Source organism: Triturus cristatus, chromosome 3_2 (assembly GCF_964204655.1).
Source record: "Triturus cristatus chromosome 3_2, aTriCri1.1, whole genome shotgun sequence".
NCBI lineage: Eukaryota > Metazoa > Chordata > Amphibia > Caudata > Salamandridae > Triturus > Triturus cristatus.
Genome location: NC_140584.1, coordinates 82,538,573 through 82,563,122, shown reverse-complemented (window position 1 = coordinate 82,563,122; position 24,550 = coordinate 82,538,573). Strand labels below are relative to the sequence as shown.

General features: G+C 50.9%; 1 protein-coding gene across 2 annotated transcripts in view; it reads left to right on the top strand.

Moving 5' to 3' along the window:
- CLASP1 (cytoplasmic linker associated protein 1) overlaps positions 1-24,550 on the top strand; it is a 1,312,099-nt gene that overhangs the window by 1,196,491 nt on the left and 91,058 nt on the right. For both annotated transcript variants that reach the window (XM_085647275.1, XM_085647274.1), the window contains one exon: positions 2,299-2,505. In XM_085647275.1, coding sequence (XP_085503401.1) covers positions 2,299-2,505 — 207 coding nt within the window. The remainder of the gene's footprint in view (positions 1-2,298; positions 2,506-24,550) is intronic.

The window sequence follows — 24,550 nt, the reverse complement described above, 5'->3', positions numbered from 1 at the left end:
AAAGGTTATCTTTCGGCCATCTCCGCCTTTCTAAGGCTTCCAGATCAGCCTTCTCTCTTTAAGTCCCCGGTTGTTAACGGTTTCATGAAAGGCATTACGCACAAGTTTCCTCCCGTGCCTTTCATAATGCCTCAATGAGACTTAAATCTTGTCTTGACCTATCTAATGTACGCCCCTTTTCAGCCCCTTCATAACTGTCCTTTACGTCTTCTCACTCTCAAGACGGCTTTCCTGGTAGCTATCACCTCTGCCAGAAGAGTGAGTGAGCTTCAGGCTCTTTCTTCCAAACCTCCTTTCCTTTCTGTTCATCCGGACAAAGTGGTTTTAAGGACCCGTCCTTCTTTTTTGCCAAAGGTTGTTACGCCCTTCCACATCGGGCAGACTATCACCTTGTCCACCTTCTTTCCGCCTCCTTCAAAAGAGGAAGAGAGGCTCCACCGTCTGGACCCAAAACATGCGCTCTCGTTCTATCTGAAGCGCACACAGCAGTTCCGGGTGGATGACCAGCTCTTTGTTGGCTACGTGGGTGCCAAAAACGTTCGGGCCGTGCACAGATGAACCCTCTCTCGGTGGGTCGTTCTGTGCATCAAAGCATGTTATTTGTTGGCTAAGAAGGAGCCTCCTGTGGGGCTCATGCCCATTCTACCAGGGCACTTGCAGCCACTACTGCCTTGCGACGCGGCTTTCCCTTGCAGGATATTTGTCAGGCGGCTACGTGGGCCTCGCTGCACACGTTCACCAAGCATTACTGCCTTGAAAGTCAAGTCCGGAGAGACGACTTCTTTGGCCGTTTTGTTCTCTGTGATTTTCTGGTGTAATCTATTCGCAGACCCACCACTGGGGTTGGTATAGCTGGGGTATCTATTCTAAGGTAAGGAATATATCACTAACGTGTCTCTTTCAGATGCACAAGTTACTATTTGTGTAACGATATATCTGTAAGCGACATTAGTTAGTGATAGATTCCTTACCGCCCCACCCATCCTCCCCATTCTGCGAACTGATTTCCAGGGTTCAGGTCATACCTTTTAGGGCCCTAGTTCATGGCACCAGTGGTCACTTTCTTGCATGGCTCTGTGTACCTGGTGCGGAAAGTCGTGTACAGAACTGATGCCAGCGCGCATGGGTGGCGCCTAAGTAGTCTCCGTGACGTCATCTTGGCGCTTACGACGCCAGCAATGGACGCGGAGCCGCACGACTACACCTACCGACGCGCAGGGGTACTACTGACGAAAAACTTTTCCGGATCCAGTCTGACGCCTGGGGATATTCTAAGGTAAGGAATCTATCACTAACTAATGTCTCTTACAGATATATCGTTACACAAGTAGTAACTTGTACTTCAATGAGTTTACCACACTCTCAGTCAGTATGTCTTGCAGCTAACTGGAGCAGAGATTAGCCCTTGGTTGTGCCTTTGCACTGTCAATGCTGTGGATCTTTATTAGTGTACTGTTGAGAATACTTCTCCATTCGCTGATTGTGCAACACCACTTAAAAGGTCAAACAGCTCCTTGGCTCACGGGTCTCCTCCCTCGCAAGTGTCTCTGCAGGCTTGGTAGTGCTCATTGCCCTATTCCCGCAGCATTGAACTCAGGGACTTAGATTGCATTGTTGGAGCAGGTGCAGTAGCACCAGGCCCCAGAGGCCTGACGCCTGAATTGAAAACTGATTATTATTGTATTTTATCATTTAAACAGCAGCCTGGGGGCCCATTTCCTTCCTTGCGCTAAAGCTCACAACATTAGCTATGCTTCTGCTTGCACCTTGCTATTCTGTGGCACCTATCTCTTACTCTACAACACACAGTTGGGTCACCAAACTGACAATGGATAGGTGGCAGGATGTGCTGGGAAATCAATTGGACAATGAATTGTGAACAGAAGGGGCTGAGGAAGCACACAGACAACAGGCGGCTGCTGGGAGGGAATGGGTTGGCAGAAAGGAAAAGGGTTAGCAAGCTGACAATGGAGGGCGGGCAGGAGGCAGACAACAGAGGGTGGGCGGGCCATCTAACTAGTTAAGCACTGTAAATCAAACATTTTGATAATATATATATATATATATATATATATATATATATCGAGAGAGAGAGAGAGTTATGGAGTTAAGAATAGTAAATCTACACTTAACATATCTATGTATACCTAGACAATATAATGCAAGCCGGTATTCTGCATTCAACAATGTGTTAGAACACCCCATAACTCTGCACCGATTTGAATTTGGGCCTTACATATTTAGTTATATAAATTTGACAAACTTAATTAAAAAATGTTTTTCTTTTTGTTATACTAGGTCCTTCGAGCTGCTGAGGAAGCTGCGTCCACCTTAGCCACCTCCATACATCCGGAACAGTGCATTAAAGTCCTTTGCCCCATTGTCCAGACAGCTGACTACCCAATAAATCTTGCTGCTATTAAAATGCAAACAAAAGTAATTGAGAGGATTTCCAAAGACTCCTTGCATCAGCTCCTTTCTGATATCATCCCTGGATTATTACAGGTATGTTCTACATAATGCTTTTCCAACAGAGAAGAAAATGTTTAGTCTGGCTTCTAAAATGCTTGTTATTGAGCCGAAGAATACTAGAACTCAAGAGTTTAAAACCAAGGTAGTGTCCTAGATTGACATAATAAGTGTACAGCAAAAATGAATGAAAAAACAATTGGTACCTTCTCCCCCTTATTTATTTACAATCCTTTCTTCTTGAGCAAGAGTCCATTTCCAGGAGGCGACAACTTTGTTATGCCCCAATTGTATTCTATTCTGTCCCCTTAATTTGGAAATATGTATTCCAGATATCTCACACAAAACCTTGTTCTTCTCCCAGGATGTGTTTGTCACTTAGACTTAATTTTCTGCTGTGTGCATTTTCCATGTCTAGATAAGTCCTGTTTTTCCCGAAGCTATATTTTACTATGCATCCAATTGTGTATGGTTTGCCCAGCTCTGACTGGTGGGTTGTGTTCATATGGGCTGTCAGGGTAACTCCTGGTCTAGAATATTGAATGTTGGACTTTCATGTAGTAGGTTTGGAGGCCATCACAAAATACCTAATGACCCCCGTTTCCTCTTCAACGACTAGGTTGTGTCCTTCATTCTTGTGTTGCTAGACCATACACATTGACAATTTTGTCCTTCTAAAGGTGGCAAAGCTGAAATGCTCCACCTAGATCATTCATATTCCTACTTTCACTTACCACATGTATAATGAGTGTGATGGCTGCTGGGAGTATAAGGAGGAAGCAGAGCTCTAAAACAGAAGGATCACACCATCACAGTGCATTGGACACTCACATGTTCAAGGTCTGAAAGTTAAACAGGTTACCTGTTTATTCATTGGCTGTAAGCTCAATAGATGTAGAGTCTAATTGAGTTTTTAGGGAAGAACTGACTTGGTACACCACCAAATGCCTTACCATCTCCATGTGCATAGTTCACAGGGCGTAGTCATATCTAGCCTTTATATTCATCAGCACACGAGGAAGGTGCCCCTTGTTTGAATCCGAGTGTCTATTTAACACACCGTGCCATACCTAATTATTTTCTGTAGTGTCACATCATACTGCCTTTGGGTGATCACAGCATAAGTATATTTTGTTGGTATTTTCTCCACCTAAATACTTTGTAACTGCTATGGAGTGTAATCCAGCAGTTGGTCAATGTTAAATAGTAAATTTCTGACTAAGTCTTCTGTCAGCTGATTCCTCACCGTTCGAATATCGAAACATGCCCCCTCCTAAAACTACATGGTTTAAACTTTGTAGGAACTATTGCAGTAGCTGTCTGTAATGAATCCCCACAAGGTGTCTCTCTGGTGTTCGGGTTCAGGCTAAGATGTAAAGTCATGCCAGGAGTGTTTCCTAATGCCGCTGAAGTAGATTCGAGAGTGCAGAGCCAAGCTGTATGTCACCGAACCCTGTCGGAGGTTGAGTAAAACTCGCTATTGCTCAAAGTCGAGAACATAGATCGATTCACACAAGAGGTCGTCCTTATGGTCCAAGTCTTCATGTAAACCAAATTCCAAAAAGAAACATAAGAAGTCCAAGTGGGCCTCCTCCTAGCATTGCCACTCTCCTGAGAAGTCGCAAGGATATCAATGGGCCCCTCGCTCACTCCCAGTCCTCCCCGAGGAGCCAATTCAGCAGCTCATCCTGATAAACCTCCACAACAGATAGAGGGAATTTAAAGAAGCCATGCTTTGAATCTTTGACACACTGCTGACTCCCGCTCGCGCACCTTTGGGCCTGATAGATCTGCAAAGGCCCCCAGTCAGGTTACCACTGACAGGCCCACCCTTGGCACCATTTATGCCTCCCAAACCCGCTTCGGAATCAGCTCTGACTCATCTCCTAGCACCACAATATATGGCGGGTCTTGTCAGGTCTACGCCAGCTCCGCTGTCGTCTGACGAGGAAGTCCTCAGAGGTTGTCGGTTTGAAAGAAACTATAATGTGCCTCAGCAAATAGAACGGTCTGCACTACGGTCCTGAAATGGTGCCTAAGCACCTATAAGAGACTCTAGCTCACCAAGCACTACAGAAGATGAATGATCATATAGAAACAAATCCTTTTTTGTTTATGGCAGAAAGATGGATGTTTTGAGAAAATATGAGAGCAATGTTTGCATGTCTGTTATTTATGACCTTTTGTCACCAAGTCTGTTAATGAGGATAACAAGACGGGGGTGGGATGAGTGCAAATGCTTCTACTGTATGCCAGTAAGAAATAAATGAGGATTTTGTATCTTACAAACTTGGGTTCGAAAATTAACCTGAAGGAATCTGACAACAATGAAAATGTATGTCTCAAAGAGAGACCCTTATTTTGTCCTTAGCAACAATATTGACCAGTTTAGGTAAAGGCTACTTCTTTTTAGGTTTATTTGCAAATTACACCTGAAAGATATATTTGTCTCAGAGACAATAACACCAGGAAGCCTCTTAAGCACCAAGGGATCTCAAAGTGATCAACTTGGAAAATCAGATTATGTAGATCCACTTGGAATAAGATGATGAAACTAGAGAGAACACTTAATTTATACAGATTTGGAACATTGCTACAATCTCCAACTTATATGGTTTTTCTACAGACATAAATTATCAAACCTTCTGTGTGATGTAGCCATTGAAAAATTGAGAAGTTATGTTATGTTAAAACCATTTATAAAGCGCACAGCTGCCCCGGCGAAGGGGCGTCCCGGCGCTGACCGCAGTTTCCAAGAGGAAGTCCGGTTATGCCATGGGAAAAAGAAAAGTCTTAATAGCCTTCCGGAAGGATATCAAAGAGTCTAAGCTGCGGATTTTCAGGGGGAGAGAATTCCACAGCTTAGCAGCAAGAAAACGGAAGGACCTGCCACCTGCTCTGGTTCGCTTAACTCGGGGGACAGAAGCCAAAACCAGTTCAGACGATCGCAGTAGGCGGGCCGGAACATAGGGAGTAATCAGGCCCGACAGAATCTCAGGTGTGGAAGACTTTAAAATTTTAAAAGTAAGGCATAAAGTTTTGAATTCAACTCTTTTTAAAATAGGGAGCCAATGGAGGCGGCGAACAGCGTCCGTACCAGAGCACGTTCTTGGGAGTCAAAGTAAAACTCGAGCAGCTGTGTTTTGAACGCGCTGCAGACGGTTCAATTCCGCTATATTGACTCCTAGCAGCAGGGAGTTCGCATAATCAAGTCTGGCTAAAATAGTAGCCTGGACTATAAGTTGGCGTGTAGTCGCGTTAAAGAACCCCAAAATAGGCCTTAGACCACGTAAAAGGCCAAAACAGGTGCCTGCGGTTTTTTTGGTGTGATCTTGGAAACCTAAGGCGAAATCGAGCCAGAGACCAAGGTTCTTTACCACCTGCTTGGGAGTAGGGGCCGAGCCCAAAGAGGAATGCCACCACTGAGTGTTACAGAGTCCCTTATCCTTCCCCACCAGTAACACCTCGGATTTACTGGCATTGAGCTGAAGACAATTCTCCGTCAGCCAGCCAGCCACCGCCTCAAGTCCTTTCCGGAACTGGGGGGCGCAGTTAAGCAACTTGCAGATATCTACTGCAATGTAAATTTCACTCGCAATCACAACAAGGATGTGAGTACATTATTACACATCAACATTTGGATTTAGTATTTGGAAAGCAAATTGTTTTGCAAGTTAGTCTCAAGCTTGTTTCTACATGCAGGCACCATTAGTCTTTCAAGTAGATGGTCCGAGCACAAAAGACCATTTTAGTTTGCATATATATTTGTAACAAAATTGACAAAGGTTCAGAGAAAGGTGGATTCAGAGACTATATTGAAAGAATGGATGACAGATTAATTGCACCTATTGATAAGAAAGAATAAAGAAATAATCTGGTTTGGTGAGTGATGTGTAACACAAAATGAGGACACATTAGAACCATCACACAAAAACATTGTCATATTCTACCAATGAATTAAGTGTAGGATCCCGAGTTAGATTATGCTAAATAATATATTATTTAATAAAGACTCCAATGTCTGAAAGATAAAGTGACCATATGCTATTTAAAGCCACTTTCGAATTAAAAATGATTTATACATCGGAAACCAATGTATACCTTGCTGCCAAGTTTATGAAACAGTGACAGGAATTGCTGAAAAGCCTTAGAAGTTTTTATACCTTTAATGCCAGTTTGGGGAAATATGAATTGTGTTGCTGATCACACTGACTGTACATTGAATCTGAAAGAAACACGTTAGTTAGATTCCTCACCTTAGAATATCCCCAGGCGTCAGACTGGATCCGGAAGATTTTTCGTCAGCAATACCCCTTGCGCGTCGCTAGGCGTCGTCTGCGGCTCCGCGTCCGTCGTCGGCGTCGTGCGCCGGGATGACGTCGTCGGAGTACTTAGACGCCGCCCTCGCGCGCTGACGTCAGTTCTTCTTTTTTCCGCGCCAGTAAGCGCAGATCCGGGAGAGCTACCCCTTTTAGTCTTTTTTGACTAAATCTTTTTGATCATTTTTGATCCTTGTCTGTCGACATCTGGTGCCGGTAGGATGCCTGGGTTCAAGGCTTGTGAAGATTGTCATCGACTGATGTCGGTGACCGATCACCACCGCCGGTGCCTCTACTGCTTAGGCCTCGACCACGACGCGGAGTCGTGCAACGACTGTCAGGCCCTGACTTCGAAGGCTAGGCGGGAGCGGTCCCGCAAGCTTCTGGAGCTTCGCCACTCGGCTCCGCGTCGTGCGCGATCCCGGTCCAGGAGGAGGTCCAAGGATCGCTCGCGGAGCCCTAGCCGACGCCACCATCGCTCGTCGGGCTCCAAGTCGTCGGGTAAGTCCAAACACTCTAAGAAGTCCAAGCGGCGACATCGCTCTTCGGACTCCCCTCGCCGGTCGCGCGACTCGGCCGAGGGTCCAAGTGGTTCCACCCCCGCGGCTCCGGCGGAGCCGCAGGTGCCGCGTCCGCCCCCATACCTTCCGGTCCCTGGGGCTGACGCGGCGCCGGCGGAGATCAGTGCCTTCCTCTCGGCCATGAGGAGCCTGGCCCCGCCGTCGACGCCCGCTGGCGCGCCTTCGGGCCCCGCGGACTCGACTGGGCGACCTCGCGTGCCGGCGGCTCCGGCCCCGGCGCCGTCGACGACTCCGGTCTCGACGCCGCAGGTCCCCGCGGGGCCCTTGCCTGGGCCCCAGTCGACGCCGGTTGACCTTGTCACTCCTCCACCGGCGCCGACGCCTGAACCACCGACGCCGTCACCGGCGCCACCGACGCCGACGCCTGTGACGCCGACGCCCCGGTTTAGCCCTCATCCGGACCCGACGCCGGCACGGCGTCCGCCGACGCCGCATCCGACGCCGCTTGAGTCCTACCATCTCTACAGTCCGGTTCCGATCATTCCTCCTGTTTATCAGGAATCGGAAGAAGGGGGCGACTGGGAGGGGTTCGAGGACCCTCTGGCTGTTCAGTCACAGCTTTCTCAGGACTGGGCAGATGAACTGGGGGAGGCCAGCGGACTGGACACCTCGCCAGACGCTGGATTCACTTCTCCTCCGACCGTGGCTTCGGAGGAGGGTGCAGCATTTTCTGTGGTGCTGCGCAAGGCGGCTGAGGCCCTTGGGCTCGAGTTGCCTGCCGTGGCTGTGAGGACCAACATCCTCACTGAGGTGCTTCAAACCTCAGCAAGCTCCACTGAGCCTCTGCTGCCGTTCAACGAGGCCCTCACTGACGTTCTGCAGGGCACCTGGTCCAAGCCCTCCACAGTTCCTCCTGTGGATAGGAACGTTGCCAGGCGCCACCGCCCTGCTCCGGGCGACCCCAGTTTCCTGTCCCAACACCCCACCCCCGAGAGTCTGGTTATCCAGGCCTCTACCTCCCAATCCTCCTTCCCGACCGCTCCGCCGGACCGGGATTCCAAGAGGCTCGAGCAGTTTGGCAAGAAACTGTTCTCGTCCCTTAGTTTGGGCCTGCGGTCCTTAAATACCGCCTGTCTCTTGGACCGTTATTCCCATTCCCTGTGGGATACGGTGGAGGACGTGCTGCCCCTGTGTCCGGAGGAGGTCCGGACGCGTCTTACCCAGGCTTTGGCCGATGGGAGGGATGCGGCACGGCACGCCATACGATGTGGGCTTGACACCACGGACTCGCTAGGTCGGGCGATTTCCACCACGGTGGCGCTCCGCCGCCACGCCTGGATGCGGTCCACGTCATTTTCCGGGGATGTCCAGAATACCCTCATGGACATGCCCTTTGATGGCACTCGCCTGTTTGGTGAGAAGGCGGACAGTGCGCTGAACCGTTTTAAGGACTCCCGGGCTACGGCCAAGTCCTTGGGCCTCTCGGCTCCGCGGGCGCACACCTCCGCTTTTCGCCCCTTTCGTGGCCAAGGAAGGGCAAAGCCACCAGCCGCAGAACCAACCTGCGCGCGGTCGCGGACGTGGCTTCCGCCGTGGCGGAAATGGAGGCCGACGTGGTCAGCCCACTTCCACCCCTGCAGCATCCGCCTCAAAGCCTTCCTAGTCCGAGCTTTCAGGCCCATACCACGCCAGTGGGCGGCAGAGTTCGCCATCACCTGCTCCACTGGCGGTCCATAACATCGGACAGGTGGGTGCTGCAAATCGTCCGAAGGGGCTACTCCCTCCCCTTCGAGACGACCCCTCCAGCCATGCCACCGCAGCACCACCGTATCTCGGGGGATCATTTGGATCTTCTCCGCGAGGAAGTTTCGGCTCTCTTGGCCAAGGGGGCCGTCGAGCGCGTTCCGAGTCCAGAAGTAGGTTGTGGTTGTTATTCCCACTACTTTCTGGTTCCCAAGAAGGGCAAGGGGGGCCTGCGCCCTATCTTGGACCTCCGGAACGTCAATGCCTTCCTCCGAAAGGAGAGGTTCAAGATGCTCACGTTGGCTCAGGTTTTAGCTGCCCTAGACCCTGGAGACTGGATGGTAGCGTTGGACTTGCAGGACGCATATTTCCATATCCCCGTCCTGCCGGCCCACCGGCGTTACCTGCGGTTCACGGTGGGCCAAGAGCACTTTCAGTTTACCGTGCTCCCCTTCGGCCTCACCAGTGCCCCTCGGGTGTTCACGAAAGTGATGGCGGTGGTCGCAGCTCATCTGCGCAGATCAGGGGTCCCAGTCTTCCCCTATCTCGACGACTGGTTGTTGAAGGCGGGCTCGCCCCAGGCAGTCGTCTCCCACCTCCAGACTACGGCGGATCTCCTGCATTTGCTGGGGTTTTCCATCAACGTGCCGAAGTCACACTTGAGCCCCTCTCAGAAGCTCCTCTTCATCGGAGCGGTTCTCGATTCGGCGCAGTTCCGGGTCCATCCTCCGGAACAGCGGGTCCGGGATATACAGGCCCTGATTCCCATCTTTCGGCCTCTATCCTGGGTTTCGGTCAGGCTAGTGTTGCGGCTTCTGGGGCTGATGGCCTCCTGCATCCTACTAGTGCATCACGCCAGGCGGCGCATGCGGGCTCTGCAGTGGGACCTGAAGTTTCAGTGGGCCCAGCATCACGGCAACCTGTCCGACCATGTCTTGATCTCGGAGGGTACTGCACAGCAGTTGCAGTGGTGGCTCACGGACCGCGAGTGGGTCAAGGGCAAGAGCCTCTCCCTTCCCCAACCGGAGCATGTCGTAGTGACGGATGCGTCCCTCCTGGGATGGGGTGGCCATATGGGAGAGGCGGAGATCAGAGGCCTCTGGTCTCCGGCGGAGTCTCGTCTCCACATCAACCTGTTGGAGTTGAGAGCGATCCGGCTTGCACTGAAAGCCTTCCTTCCCTCTGTCAGGGGAAGTGTCGTGCAGGTGTTCACGGACAACACCACCGCCATGTGGTACTGCAACAAACAGGGCGGGGTGGGGTCGTGGACCCTTTGTCAGGAGGCTCTGCGCCTCTGGACATGGCTGGAACACCAGGGCGTCACCCTGGTGGTTCAACATCTGGCGGGCTCTCTGAACGCCAGAGCAGACGAACTCAGCCGCCGGTGCATGATGGATCACGAATGGCGTCTGAACTCCGAAGTGGTGCAAGGCCTCTTTCAGCAGTGGGGAGAGCCTTGGTTAGATCTATTCGCCACCGAAGAGAACGCGCAATGTCAGCAGTTCTGCGCGTTGGAATTTCCAAGGCGGCACTCGCTCGGCGACGCTTTTCGTCACGAGTGGAGTTGCGGTCTGTTGTACGCCTTTCCGCCTATACCACTTCTGCCCAGAGTGCTGAAGAAGATCAGGCGCGACCGGGCCCAAGTCATCTTGGTGGCTCCGGATTGGGCACGAAGATACTGGTATCCCGAGCTACTCAGTCTGTTGACCGATCCCCGATACGTCTGCCCCTTCGGGAGGATCTTCTGTCGCAGCAGCAGGGGACGGTCCTCCACCCGAACCTGTCCAGCCTCCACCTCCATGCGTGGAGATTGAGCGGCGGCAGTTGATGCCATTTGACTTGCCTCCTGAAGTCTGTGATATCATTCTGGCAGCCAGGCGTCCCTCCACAAAGTCGGTATACGCCTGCCGGTGGAACAAATTTGTGGCATGGTGCACAGCAAAGGCTGTGGATCCCCTTTCCGCCCCTCTTTCTGAGGTTCTCCTCTTCCTTCTTTCTCTGGCCCGGCAGGGCTCTGCCCTGGGCACCCTGAAAGGTTATCTTGCTGCCATCTCCGCCTTCTTGCGGCTTCCTGATCAGCCTTCTCTTTTCAAGTCCCCTGTGGTTACACGCTTTCTCAAAGGCATTACACACACGTTCCCTCCTGTCCCTTTTGTGATGCCTCAGTGGGACTTGAATCTGGTTTTGACATTCCTGATGTGCGCTCCCTTCGAGCCTCTTCACAATTGCCCTCTTCGTCTTCTCACTCTAAAGACTGCTTTTCTGGTAGCCATCACCTCGGCTAGACGGGTGAGTGAGCTCCAGGCTTTATCTTCAAAGCCTCCTTTTCTGTCTGTTCATCCGGACAAGGTTGTCCTTCGGCCTCGTCCCTCCTTTCTTCCTAAAGTGGTGACTCCATTTCACCTTGGGCAGTCTGTCACCTTGCCCACCTTCTTTCCGCCTCCGCATCCTTCCAAAGAGGAAGAGAGGCTCCACCGTCTGGACCCAAAACGTGCGCTCTCCTTTTATCTGGACCGCACCAAACAGTTCCGGGTGGACGACCAGCTTTTTGTTGGGTACGTGGGCGCTAAGAAGGGGAAAGCTGTGCACAAACGAACCATCTCTCGGTGGGTCGTTTTGTGTATAAAAATCTGCTATTCCTTGGCTAAAAAGGACCCTCCTGTTGGGCTGCGCGCCCATTCTACTCGGGCCACAGCGGCTACTACTGCTTTGGGACGGGGTGTCCCTTTGCAGGACATCTGTCAGGCGGCAACGTGGGCTTCGCTACACACGTTTGCCAGGCATTATTGCCTTGACAGCCAAGTCCGGAGGGATGGCTTCTTTGGCCGTTCTGTCCTCCAGGACTTTCTGGTGTGATCTTGGTTCGCAGACCCACCACCGGGGATGGTATTGCTTGGGTATCTATTCTAAGGTGAGGAATCTAACTAACGTGTTTCTTTCAGATGAACAAGTTACTAACCTTCGGTAACGATGTATCTGTAAGAAACATTAGTTAGTTAGATTCCTCACCGACCCACCCATCCTCCCCGTTCTGCGAACTGACATCTAGGGTTAAGGTTGTCCTTTCAGGCCCCTAGATTTTATTTTTGGCACCAGTGTCGGTCTTTGCATGGCTCTGCGTTCCTGGCGCGGAAGGCTATGTACAAGAACTGACGTCAGCGCGCGAGGGCGGCGTCTAAGTACTCCGACGACGTCATCCCGGCGCACGACGCCGACGACGGACGCGGAGCCGCAGACGACGCCTAGCGACGCGCAAGGGGTATTGCTGACGAAAAATCTTCCGGATCCAGTCTGACGCCTGGGGATATTCTAAGGTGAGGAATCTAACTAACTAATGTTTCTTACAGATACATCGTTACCGAAGGTTAGTAACTTGTTCAACACTACAAGAGGTTATAAGATTCGCATGACACCTCATAGCAAGTCACACAAAATTGAAAAATTCTCCTTTGCATATACTTTGCGGAGTATCGTAGCAGCAATCCCAGTTTATTGATTATGCTAGGAATTAATCAAATCGTAAAGACAGACTTAGCATTAAGAAAGTAGGAGTAGAAATGTATTATTCACTTGCAGAAACTAACCCCTTGATTTCTATGGGTTTTCTCTGCTTGTTCTAAACCCTTTTTTATATTTGGTTGAGGTTATGCTTAAGCCTTCATAAATGTTTTTCCACAAAAGATATCGAGGTCTTTTTCCCCCCTACATATTGAGGGTGTTAACGGTCCCAAGGATTTTTCTGGAGAGAACCAATAAAATACTAAAATGTAGCAAAAATATGTTCTGTGTTGGAAAAATGTGGTAGGCAAGAAAGTATTTTTGTCCTAATAATGGGCAACGACAAAAGGTTTGTTGTGGTAAGGTAATTTGTTGCCTCAGTTTTTGTAATTTTCAGGTGGTCAGGATGTCATATTTTTGCACACTTTACCTACTTTTAACCTATGGGAAGACCCAGAAAGCTATAAAAGTTTTTTTTAAAATAGACAAAATTCTCAATTCAGGGGGTGTCACTTGTGTAGATTCCTCATGGTTTTCCCAGTGAGACTAATTGCTGACATAAAAATAATAATGAAGATGAAGTTAAGCAGAAACCAATAGAAACAGGTGACATTATTTTCATCTGTAGTTTTTTTCTCTTGTGATCAATCTACAGGAGTTGTATGTATATAGTTATATATGTATATATCTATATAAACAACCAAAGTGCCGTCCGGAAAGGAAAGGACAAGCACTACAGAAATGCTCACCAGTAGTTTATTTCCTTATAAACATCATTTGTGAATGTACGAGAAAGGCCATAAAGCACGCCATGACACCATTAAGAATTTTGATTTGAATTTCATAGATTCGTGGTATAGGAGTAGTTGCAGTACTTGGGCCCAGGGTTGGCAGGCACCCAGAGTAGCCCCGCAACGCCAGACATTTTTTTAAACTAGACACTTCGAAGGCGCGGCTTCCATGAATTTCTCTACTTTCTCTTTCACAGCATGCTGTGCACCTGTCAAAGTTTGTCTAAAATCACTGAATGTATACACATTTTTTTAAAAGTTCCAAAATCTACAGAGATCCAAAACGCTATGAGTCAGCATTTCCACAAATCTCCCTATAAAAAAGAACCCCACTTGTTTGATGGGTCTATCCCTTGGGACAGGAAACTTCCTAGAATTTAACATGGGATCATGAAGATTTTACCTTAAGATTTCGATAATTTTGGTGTTGTGGGTAGCTTTGTTATTTGGGTTTGGCAGGCAACTAGGGTAGCCTACCAACTCCAGACATTTTTCAAAACTAGACACCTGGGGGAGACCCGGGTGTTTTGACTTGCTTGGATCCCCCTACTTTTTCTTACCCAGAATGATCTGCAAATATAAAATTGACAAAATTCCTAAATCTTCCACATATTTCTGTGAGGGAAAGTTCAGGAATACACAGAAATCCAAACAAATCATCTGATAGAGACATCTAGCCGCAGATTCCTTAACTTAGAATTATCCCTAGGCATCAGACTGGATCCAGAATTTTTTTTGCAGCAGCAGCACCTCTGCGCTCCGGCGCCACGCTACCCTGCCGTGACGTCGTCCACGAACGTGACGTCAGCGAGGTCATATAAGTCCCTCCCGGCACACTGACGTCAGTTTCCTTCTTTTCCGCGAGCAACGAGGATCCGGAGTAAGCGGTTCCTCTGGCCTGTTTTCAGGCCCCTTTTTACGCCTTTGCGTCTGGAACAGTGTGCGATGCCTTCAGGCTTTAAAACGTGTACATCCTGTTCGCGGCAAATGTCTGCGACGGACCCACACCTTATCTGCATGTGGTGTCTGGGCAAACACCACGACTCGACGGATTGCGACGCCTGCCAACAGCTCAGGCCGAAGTCCCGGCGGGAGCGCCGGATGATGTTACTTTTGGCTCGCCTGTCCCAGTCGGAGTCGTCACGGCCCATGGCCGCCTCTTTGGCCACAGGTCCCAGAGGCAGTGGGTTTCGTTTGCGGCGTCGGTCGCCATCTGGTTCACATGTGCGTCGCTCGCCCCTTCCCGGTATGTCCCGGCGCATGTCGCCGAGCTCCTCGACCTCCCTTCCTTCTGTTGTCGGGGGCACTAGTTCCCGGATCTCTCCGGACGTGCGCCCCCGGGAGTCGTCCCTCCACTATTCGCCTTTCCCAGGCGTGGGGGTGACTCGGACCCAAATGGCGGCCTATGCCGCGGCCTTGCAGGCCTCCCTTGGGTCCCCTCCTCTCCCTGGGGCGTCCTCGGACCCTCCGCTACGTGCGGGGTCTCAGGTGGGCTTGCCGGTGGGATCGCTTCCGGCACCAATTGAACCCCTTGCCTCTAGGCATGATGGAGATATGGCGTTGTCAGGGCGCGGCCCGGCTGGGTCCCCCTATTCGACCCATAGCGCCCATACCGCGCCGCATAGTCCAGTGGGGCTCCCTGTGGCGTCGCAGGTGGTTGCTGGTGCTCGCAGGTTGGCTCAGAGCCCTCCTTGGCCTCCCGGACCGGCGGCTGACTTTTCGGAGGCCGAGCCGGCGCCGGTACGGCGCTGAAGCCTTGCCTCTCCAGCTACGGCTCCATCCCTTACTTCAAGGTCGGCGCCGGTGCGGCGCTGTAGACTTGCCTCCCTGGCTCCAGCACCGTTCCCTTCTTCGGAGCCGAAGTCTATTGCAGTTGAGGTTGAGTCGGCGTCGGACGAGACCGAGTCGGCGCCGGACGAGGCAGGGTCAGCGCCGACCGAGGAAGTCCTGGCACCGCCTCGGCCCCGGATCATTGACTTCTCTCCAGAGGGAGTTCGGCGTTACCCCAACATCCGGCAATCAGTCATTGCCTCTCCTCCCTTGGAATTTGTGGCTCCGGCGGATTCTCCGCCTCCTCAGGAACCCCATCAGGACCCTCATTCGTCCATGGGGCTTCCTTCATTTGGACATTGGTCTCATCCTCCGTTCATCGGAAGCCCTCCTTGGGGTGGGAGGCTCAGTTTACAGCCCTCACCCACAGATGAGTTGTCCCCTCCTCGGAAGGCTACTGAGACTGGTGCGGCATTTCTATGAGTTGTCTCCATGGCCACCCTCATTCTGAGTATGCAGCCCCCTTCGGTCCCTCTGCCTGTTGACCCTCTGTTGGATGTCCTCCACCACGGTTCGGGAAATGTAGAGCCGCTTCTGCCCTTCGAAGCTTCTCTTTATGATGCCCTTCTGGGCACCTGGGCTCGGCCGGCATCGGGTGATCGGTGGCTCATTCTATCATGCACCGCCACCGCCCTGCTCCAAACGATCCAGTTTGCTTATTTGCTCATCCAGACGTTCAGGGGTTGGTTCTGCAAGCTGCTTTTCCTTCCTTGCCTCAGCTGCTGCTTCCTCCCTCCCAGGTGCCCAGATGGCTGGAGTCGTGGGGTCGTAATATTTTACACTCCACTAGCGCAGCACTTCGATCACTCAATACAGTGTATGTCTTGGCTCGGGCTACTTCTGCCCTTAGGGACTCTGCTGAGACTCTTCTATCTTAAAACGGTGATGGATTAAAACCATGATCTCTTGACTTGGTAAGAGTATTCTGCATCATTCAGAAACTCTGTCCATCACCACCCCCTTTTTCCCAAATCACTCTTCTATCTTCCACATCTGAGGGTGCTCGTGTTGACCTCCTCCATCTTATCCGTGACGGCCGTGATCTGGCGGAGTTTACTATCCGCTCGGCCCATGATACCTCGGATTCCTTAGGCCGTGCTATGGCTGGTTCGGTTGAACTGAGACGTCATGCTTGGTTACGGGATGGTGTCTTCCCAGAGAATATCCAGGAACGCCTTGTTGACCTGCCCTTTAATGGGGTCCTTTTGTTTGATGCCCACACCGATTCGGCAGTTCGGCGCCTCCTTGCGGGCTTTCACCCTCCCCAATAGGTCTGTACTTGGCGGGTCTCACGTTGTCATGTCCTGGGGTGGTTACCCTTTCATTTAAAGTCCGCCTGTTGGACTATGTGTAAGTCTACTGTAGCGGTGTTCGACAGGTTGTTCTGTTCTGCCCTCTTGACTATGGTTTACCCTAAGAGGTGTTCCCCTGTTTTTCTTAGGGGTGTGATATACTCCAGATGGGGTACCTGTATGCTGTTGTGTAGCTCCGCTCTGCGCCCGGCAGGCGTGGCAGTTCCCTTTGGCTCCCTACGCCTACTGATGCTATTTGCTTACCGTTGGATGGTTTATAGTATTGTGCCTTCTGGCACTGTCTCCTACGTGCCACAGGTCTCACCTGGCTTGACCCTTGCGTGTGTACCTCATTCTCCTTTTCTCCTTGTTCTATCTCTTTTCAGAGTATTTCAACACGCTTCAAAATGAAGCTGCCTCTTGCCCCAGGTGCATCAGGCAGGTCCTCCTATCAGACCCGCAGCTGCCTGGTCTTGTGGCTGTATCTATCTATCTATCTATCTATCTATCTATCTATCTATCTATCTATCTATCTATCTATCTATCTATCTATCTATCTATCTATCTATCTATCTATCTATCTATCTATCTATAACTCTATCTATCTATCTATCTATAACTCTATCTATCTATCTATCTATAACTCTATCTATCTATCTATAACTCTATCTATCTATCTATAACTCTATCTCTCTCTCTCTATCTATCTCTCTATCTATCTCTCTATCTCTCTATCTCTCTATCTATCTCTCTATCTCTCTATCTATCTCTCTATCTATCTCTCTATCTATCTCTCCTCGGATTGCCCGTTGGGTATCCCTTTCTACTCACCTCCACCTCTCTTCGCTTCTGTGAGCTCTGGTCCTATATCCTCGTTGTTCGGGGAGCAGTTGGGTACCTTATACTCAGCCTTGCCATCGTTCTGTATGGCGGTGTTTTTTCTTACAACGTTTAGGCTGCACTTTGGTGCATGTTTCTGCATCTTCAGCAATGAGGTTTCCTAGGGTTCCACTCCCTGAGGTGGGCCTCCGCTCCTGGATACTCTTTCTAGAGTCTTATCTGTCCCGATCATGTACTGCACAGTCCCTCTCTTCTATGGGGGTGCATTTCCCCTCCGGGTCGGAAGTGGTGGGCTGGAAATCTGCTGTAGTTCTTAACAGCTATGTGTGTTCTTCTTCACAGTTCCTATAGGCACCTTCAGTGTCTCGGATACCACACTTTTCGGATGTGTCTTTTTACTTTGGGTGCTACCCTCATCTGTGTCTGGTGTGCCTGGGGGACAGCTCCTCTGATGAAGGTCGTCCCAGGTGCTGCATCCTGCGCTTCTGTCTTCCGTGGGTGTGTTCTCCCCTTGGCCTTCCAACTCACTTGGTGGGCAGTCCCATACTCTGCTTAGCTACGCCACTTTGTGGTCTCCATAGCTGTCTGCTATGTGCATGCTATCATTGTGGTCTGCCTCGGTTTACTTCAGCGCGGTGCTCTCCGCCCCTGTCATCTTCGTGTGACTAAGGGTGCACTTGGCGTGTCTTCTGTTCTCACATATCCTTCTGAGACGATGCTCAGTTCCTTCTTGCCTCCTGGATGCTGCCAGTCCGGCCTTCCTTGCAAAGGCTCCCCTGTTGGGCTCTGGTTACGCCCTCTAGCTTTCGTTGGTGCCAAATTGGTGCACCATTAAGCTCTGGGATTAGTTCCTCGTTATGTACTCTCTCTAAAGTTCTGGGATATGGCTTAGTGTTGTTTATAGATCTCATGCTCACACGGGTATGGTCTCGCTCCATTCTGCCAGTCTTGTAATACCTTGCCTCCCGTTGTCTTTTGCTCTCTGAGCTGCTTGGGTTGCTTAATGGCTGGCGCCACAGCTTTCCCCATAGTCCGCCCTTTTGTGGCCGGCTTAGTGCTTTCGGGCACTTTCTATTATTCTGTCGTAGACTCAACTCCCCCCTTGGGGTATGGCTATGGTATCTATTCTAAGTTAAAGAATCTGCGGCCTGATGTCTCTATCAGATGTACGAGTTACTTACCTTTGGTAACGATGTATCTGGTAGAGACGTTGTCTAGCCACAGATTCCTTAACGCCCACCCATCCTCCCCGTTCTGCAAGGACGTTGCCAGGTGGGTTTCTCCGCTTTGCCTCCGTTCAGTTGGCACTGGTCTTCATTCAAGGTGTTAAATTTGGTTTATGATTTACAATATGCAGCCACCTTCCTCCAGGTGGCTTCTCTTCCTGTAGAGCGGTGCTTTTTGCATCCCCTTCACCAGGAGATTTTTCTTCCTTTTCTCTGCATTCCTCCACCCTGGTCCTTCCAGTGTGGGATCTTCTCCTATTGTTTTCCCTCCCTCCCTCCCGCCTCCTCTTTCTACTTGGGGATCTTGTCTCCTGTTCAGTCGTCCTTTTGGGATTTGCTGGGCTGTGTTTCAGCTTTCCATTACTATATGGGAAGTGCCATTCTTGTAATGCCTTCTCGCAGTAGATTGTTATTCTTCCTGTGCTCCACCCTTGTTGGCCGACACAGTTCTATGATGTGATAACAATCTGTCGGGATATTCTTCCCTTGTTACTCAGCCTCTGGGGAGGGCCCACGCTTTGCTTTGCTGGGTTTTCTCTCACAGCATTGCTCTATCCTTTACTTATTGGTTTGTAAATAGACTGTCTGATACTGTCCTTTATGATGGTGTTATGCACCATCCGATTTCTTTGTCTTATGGATTTTTTCTCCTTCGCACACTGTTCCCATACTTTCACAGTTTTGCTGGTGGCTCCGCGTTGTGCCGCGGAAAAGTTTCTCCGAAGAAAACTGACGTCAGCGCGCTGGGAGAGACTTATATGACCTTGCTGATGTCACATCTGTGGACGACTTCAGGGCGGGGTCGTGTGTCGCCGTCCCCCAGCGCCCAGAGGTGCTGCTGCAAAAGAAATTCCGGATCCAGTCTGACACCTGGGGATAATTCTAAGTTAAGAAATCTGCAGCTAGACCATGTCTCTACCAGATACATAGTTACTGAAGGTAAGTAACTCGTACTTTACCACCCAGCATTCCCATACCCCTCATAATAAATCTGGTATTCCACCTGTGTGATCCATTCCTGTTACGCAAGCTGGGACCACCCACACATGTGGGGTACCGCTGTTCTCTAAAGATATTAGAATACAATATGTTAAGATTTTTGCTATTGGCCAGAAGTACCTAAGAATTGTGTTTTTGGATCAAAACGTTGATATTTGCATGGCCATCTGTATTAGAATCTGCTGGTATCCATGCAAGCCACCCAACTCTGGATTCCCTTGGGTCTTTATGCTAATTGCCCAGAGTGAGTAGGGTTGCATTGGTGCCAGCCGACCCCATGTCTGAATACTGCATCAATTCCTCACGGCAAGTGAGACGAAAATGTAGTTTTTTAGGCTTAGTTTTGGTGTTACAAAAGCAGTCTGAGTAAGAAAACACAAGCCACGTGTTAGACCTGCTAGTCCTTTGGCTGATCTCTCCTCATTATTTTTTTTTTTCCTCCCTTTACCCTCCATTTTTTTTCCTGTCTACCAGTCACTTTTTGGTGTTGACGTAGAGGCCCTGGGTGCCTATTCTCACTAAATGAGGGTGAGGTACAAGGTGCTTCTCCAAAATGGAGGGTGGGTGAAATCTCTTCTACAAAATGGTGGCCTAAACTGTCACCTCAGAACCTGGGCCATAGGCTGTCATGAGGGATTCCAGAACCTTCTGGGTCACTCTGGCTAGTCAGGGCCCAGGCTATATATAGGGGTGAGGGGCGGCGGCCATTTTGAGACAGAAGGTGTGAGGTGAGGTAGTCAGGAGCCAGGCACCTGAGTGGGGAGGTAGGAGCGCTAGAGGAGGGGAATTGACCGTACTTAGGGCCTACTTTTCCCCCCTTTGGTTGACGCTGCACCCTTCCTTGTGACCTAACCCTGCCTGTAGCCTCTGACCCTGGGACCACACCAATCTTATGGACTCTATGCCTGGTCAGGGACCCCTGAAGGGAATAGGGGAAGAAAGTTATCATCACTGGCCAAATCTTCTACATCCCTGCGGATGTCCCGAGTCCTGTCAAACTCAGAACTAGTAACTGACAGCTGTTCTTTACTGATTAGGAATGTGACCAGCACCACAGATCCGGGAAAATTGCTGTCTGGATTGACTGCCTCTGAGCTGTAGATCACCCCATTAACTTTGGCCACCCCGTGTGAGACCCCCCTAAGGAACCACTCACCGCTGCGGCCCGAGGCCCGTGGGGAAGGTCCCTCCTGTCGTTGGGGGCTTGTGAGGAGGACTGGGGCCCCTTCGGGGTAGTGGTAGCTCTTAAAGTGAGGCCCGTTGTGAGGAGGGAGAGCCGCCGAAGTTCCTCGGAAGCTGCGCTAGGCCGGAGGCTCATGAACTCAGAGCACGTGACGGGGGCGAACTACGAAACGCCGCCCCCGCCGCCGCGTAATTTGCTGATCGGGTCGTGTCCCCGCAGGTCGCTCTGCCATAGGCGACCGCGGGCGTGACCTTTGGAAGAGTGAAGGGAGCGGAGCTCCGAACATCAACACCCCCTTCAGCTGAGCTGTGACTGTGTGCAGCGGCCCTCGGCCCGGACATCGCCGGGAGGCCAAAGAACGCTCGTGAAGACCTCCGAAAGGTCGAAGAATAAGGTAACCCCCAGGGGAGGGCGGGAGACCTGAGTGAGGTCCGGAGCACGCCCCTCCCCTGAGGGGGGGGGGGGGGGGGGGAAAGAATCAGTACACCCTGCGATTAGACTGCGGGGCAGGCACCGGAGTAGGGAAGGGTTGTGGAGAAAGGGGTGAACTGGCCAACCCTGCTTCAGACTGCCTGATATATTGACTGGAAGTGAATGCTCTCAGCCCAGGCTCAAGGGGAACGTAACGGGCGGCATTCCTATGAGGTCAGAAATCTAGCGATCTAGGGAATCAACCCTTTAGAGCTTCACTACACTGTAGGAGCTAGCAGAGACATAAATTGCCCGGTTTCAGGCTTAGGGTAACGCCATACAGACCATACATGGGGCATTGTGGAGTCGCTAAGTGCAGAGCTAGGCTGGACTGCTAATTCAAGCCAAAATGAAATGTTAAGTCCAATGTAAATTATAAGAGTATTGATTCACGTCGCTTGACAGAGTAATGCCAATTCAGGCCCCAGTGAAATGTGTTAAGTCTGATGTAAATTATAAAAGTATTGATTCACGTCGTTTGACAGATAAATGCCAATTCAGGCCACAGTGGAATGTTCTATATCTGATGTGAATGTAAAAACAATGATTGAATCTGCTTGAAAGAAAAGAAGTACATGGAATAAGGAAAGATAAAGCTTTTCCATCTTTACTAATCATTTGGTGTAGCCTCATTTTTTTTAGTGGTGGTACGCTGGAGTGTGGAATGAGTGTGATGCAGGCACAACATGTTTCTCGAGCATGGGCCTTTCCACTTTAGCCAAGCTACCCTAGGACGTTAGGTCCAACAAGTTGGTGTTCAGCGGTGGGATCCTGAATCTGTGCTTGCATCCACTCATTAGCAGTTTGGCGCGCGCCACAACTTACACCGGATTGTTTTTACTGGAGTTTTCTCCAGGTTGCCTCCCTAATTGGAGTTTTTTTTTTTCAAAATTGTCCTGTCCTGTGGTGTACTTCCTCTTAAAGGAAAGGTGTCCTATTGTAGAGTTCTGTTCTGCAGAGTTGGGTCCCACCTGGTAGGATGGAGTTTGAGTTGGGTAGGCTGGAAGAATATACGGTAACTCAACTAAAAGAATTCTGCCAGGAGAGGGAGGTATTCTTCAAGCAGGGGGCAAAGAAAATAGAACTCCAAACTGGCTTGAGAGCCTGGGTTATGGCCCACCCTAGCGGGAAACGGGAGGAGGGACCAGGACTGGACATCACAGAAGGAACAGAATTACTTTTCCCCCCTGGGAGTGGCAACATGGACATAGGACCTAGCGCCCCTTCAAGAGCGGGTAGTAGCGCCTCGGGGGGAAGCCTGTCATCAGTTGATTTAGTTGACAGAAGGGAGGAGAGGCAGCTCAGAATGGATCTGGCCCGTTTGGAGAAAGAGAGGGAGGAGAGGAGGTTCCTCCATGAGCTTCATTTAAAGGAATTGGAACTCAAAGCCCTACAGTTTGGTACCCCCAGCAGTCCCGTTGGTGGCAGCGTACCTAGAGAGATTCCCAGGGAGCCCAGACCTTACCTGCCAAAAGATGTAGTCGCCAGCTATGGTGTCGGGGATGACATTGTTAAATGGTTGGCTGCCTATGAGGTCTCCTTACGAGCTCATGGGGTCCCCGAAGCTCAGTGGGGGGGTGGTCTATACAGGTATATGCCTCCGGTGGGGAGGGATGCCCTGTTAGCTTTGGAACAGCAAGATCAGACCAATTACCCCATCATGAAGGTCGCCCTAGTTAGGAAGTTTGGGTTGACCCCTGAGAAATTCAGGCAGAGGTTTCGGGGCAGTCAAAACTTGGCCACCCAGAATTGGGTAGACTTCCTGGACTACGCCAAGAAGGCTTTGGAGGGCAGGGTACAGGGCAGTGAGGTAAAGGACTACGAGGGATTGTATAATCTGATTTTAAAGGAGCACCTCCGCGAGAAAAGTTTTCCGGAGCTGCGTCAACACCTGGTGGACAGCAAGCGAACTAATCCTAGGAAGCTTGCAGAGGAGGCGGATATCTGGGCAAGTACCCGGGTATCCTCAAAAGGGACTGGAGGGAATTTCCAAGGGGCTGGACAGGGCGCCCCCCAGAAGAAAGAGGGGGGAGACAAAAAGAAGGAGTTCTCTAAAGGCCCCCAAAAGAGTTCACAAGGAAAGGGAGTAGGATTCCCTCCTAAGGTTGGACCCCACAAACCCCCTTATCCTGACCGTGGTCAGCAGCCTAGGGTTGTCCGTTGTTATGAGTGTGGTGAGATTGGGCACTAGAAGGGGGATGCCAAGTGTTCCAAGAGACCACACCCTCCCATTGGAGGAAAGACCCCTGGGGTGGCGAGTGTAATGCTCGGGGAGGAGTTGCCCCTAGATAAGGACGGTGAATGGCAGGGCTAACCTTAGTGTCCCTAGGGGATTGTGAGATGGTTCCTAAGACCCAGGTGCCCTCAAATACTACTAAGTATAGGCAATGGGTCACCATCAATGCCCAGAGGGTGGAGGCTCTGAGGGACACAGGAGCCAGCATGACTATGGTAAGGAGTCAGCTGGTGTCCCCAGAGCAGGTGATTCCCAACGTAGTCACCCGGTTGTGATGGCTGACAACCGAGAGGGTCACTATCCGGTGGCCCAGATTCCCTTTGAGTGGGGAGGGGTTGCGGGTCCTCTACGGGTTGCGGTAAGCCCTGCCATGCCGGTCGACTGTCTGTTGGGAAATGACCTTGAACACACGGCATGGAAGGAGGTCGAGTTCAAGGCTCATATGGAGATGTTGGGGGCCCCCCAGTGGACTTGTGCTAACACACGGTCCGGGACAGCCCGAAGAGGGGGCTCACAGAGGTTGGAGCCTGGGACAAAGGCCCAACCAGCTGCCAAAAAGGGAAAGCGGGGTCAGGGGAAGCCTGCCCCGACATCTGCACCTCAGAAGGTGGAGGGGACAACTGAAGTGGTCCCGGAGTCCACAGAGGGGGGTGTGACTTCCCTGGAGGGCTTATCTACCCCTGCAGACTGGCAGGTGGAGGGAGGACCCACTAGGGATGAGTTTTGTTGGGCCCAAAAGGAGTGCCCTACCCTTGAGGGTTTACGGCGACAGGCCGAAGCCCAGGCAGCGGGTAACGAATCGGGGAACTTCCACATATACTGGGAAGATGGTCTCCTTTATAGCGAACCCAAGGCTCCGGTGCATGGATCATCCCGGGCCTTGGTAGTTCCCCAGCGTTACCGAGCCTTCCTTTTGGGATTGGCTCACGAAATACCCTTGGCAGGGCACTTGGGACAAGACAAGACCTTTGCTCGACTTGTCCCTCATTTCTACTGGCCTCAGATGAGGATTACGTCCGACACTTTTTGTAGGACGTGTGTAACCTGCCAAGCTAGTGGGAAAACAGGGGTGATGCTGAAGGCTCCCCTGGAACCACTGCCTGTCGTTGGCACCCCCTTTGAAAGGGTGGGC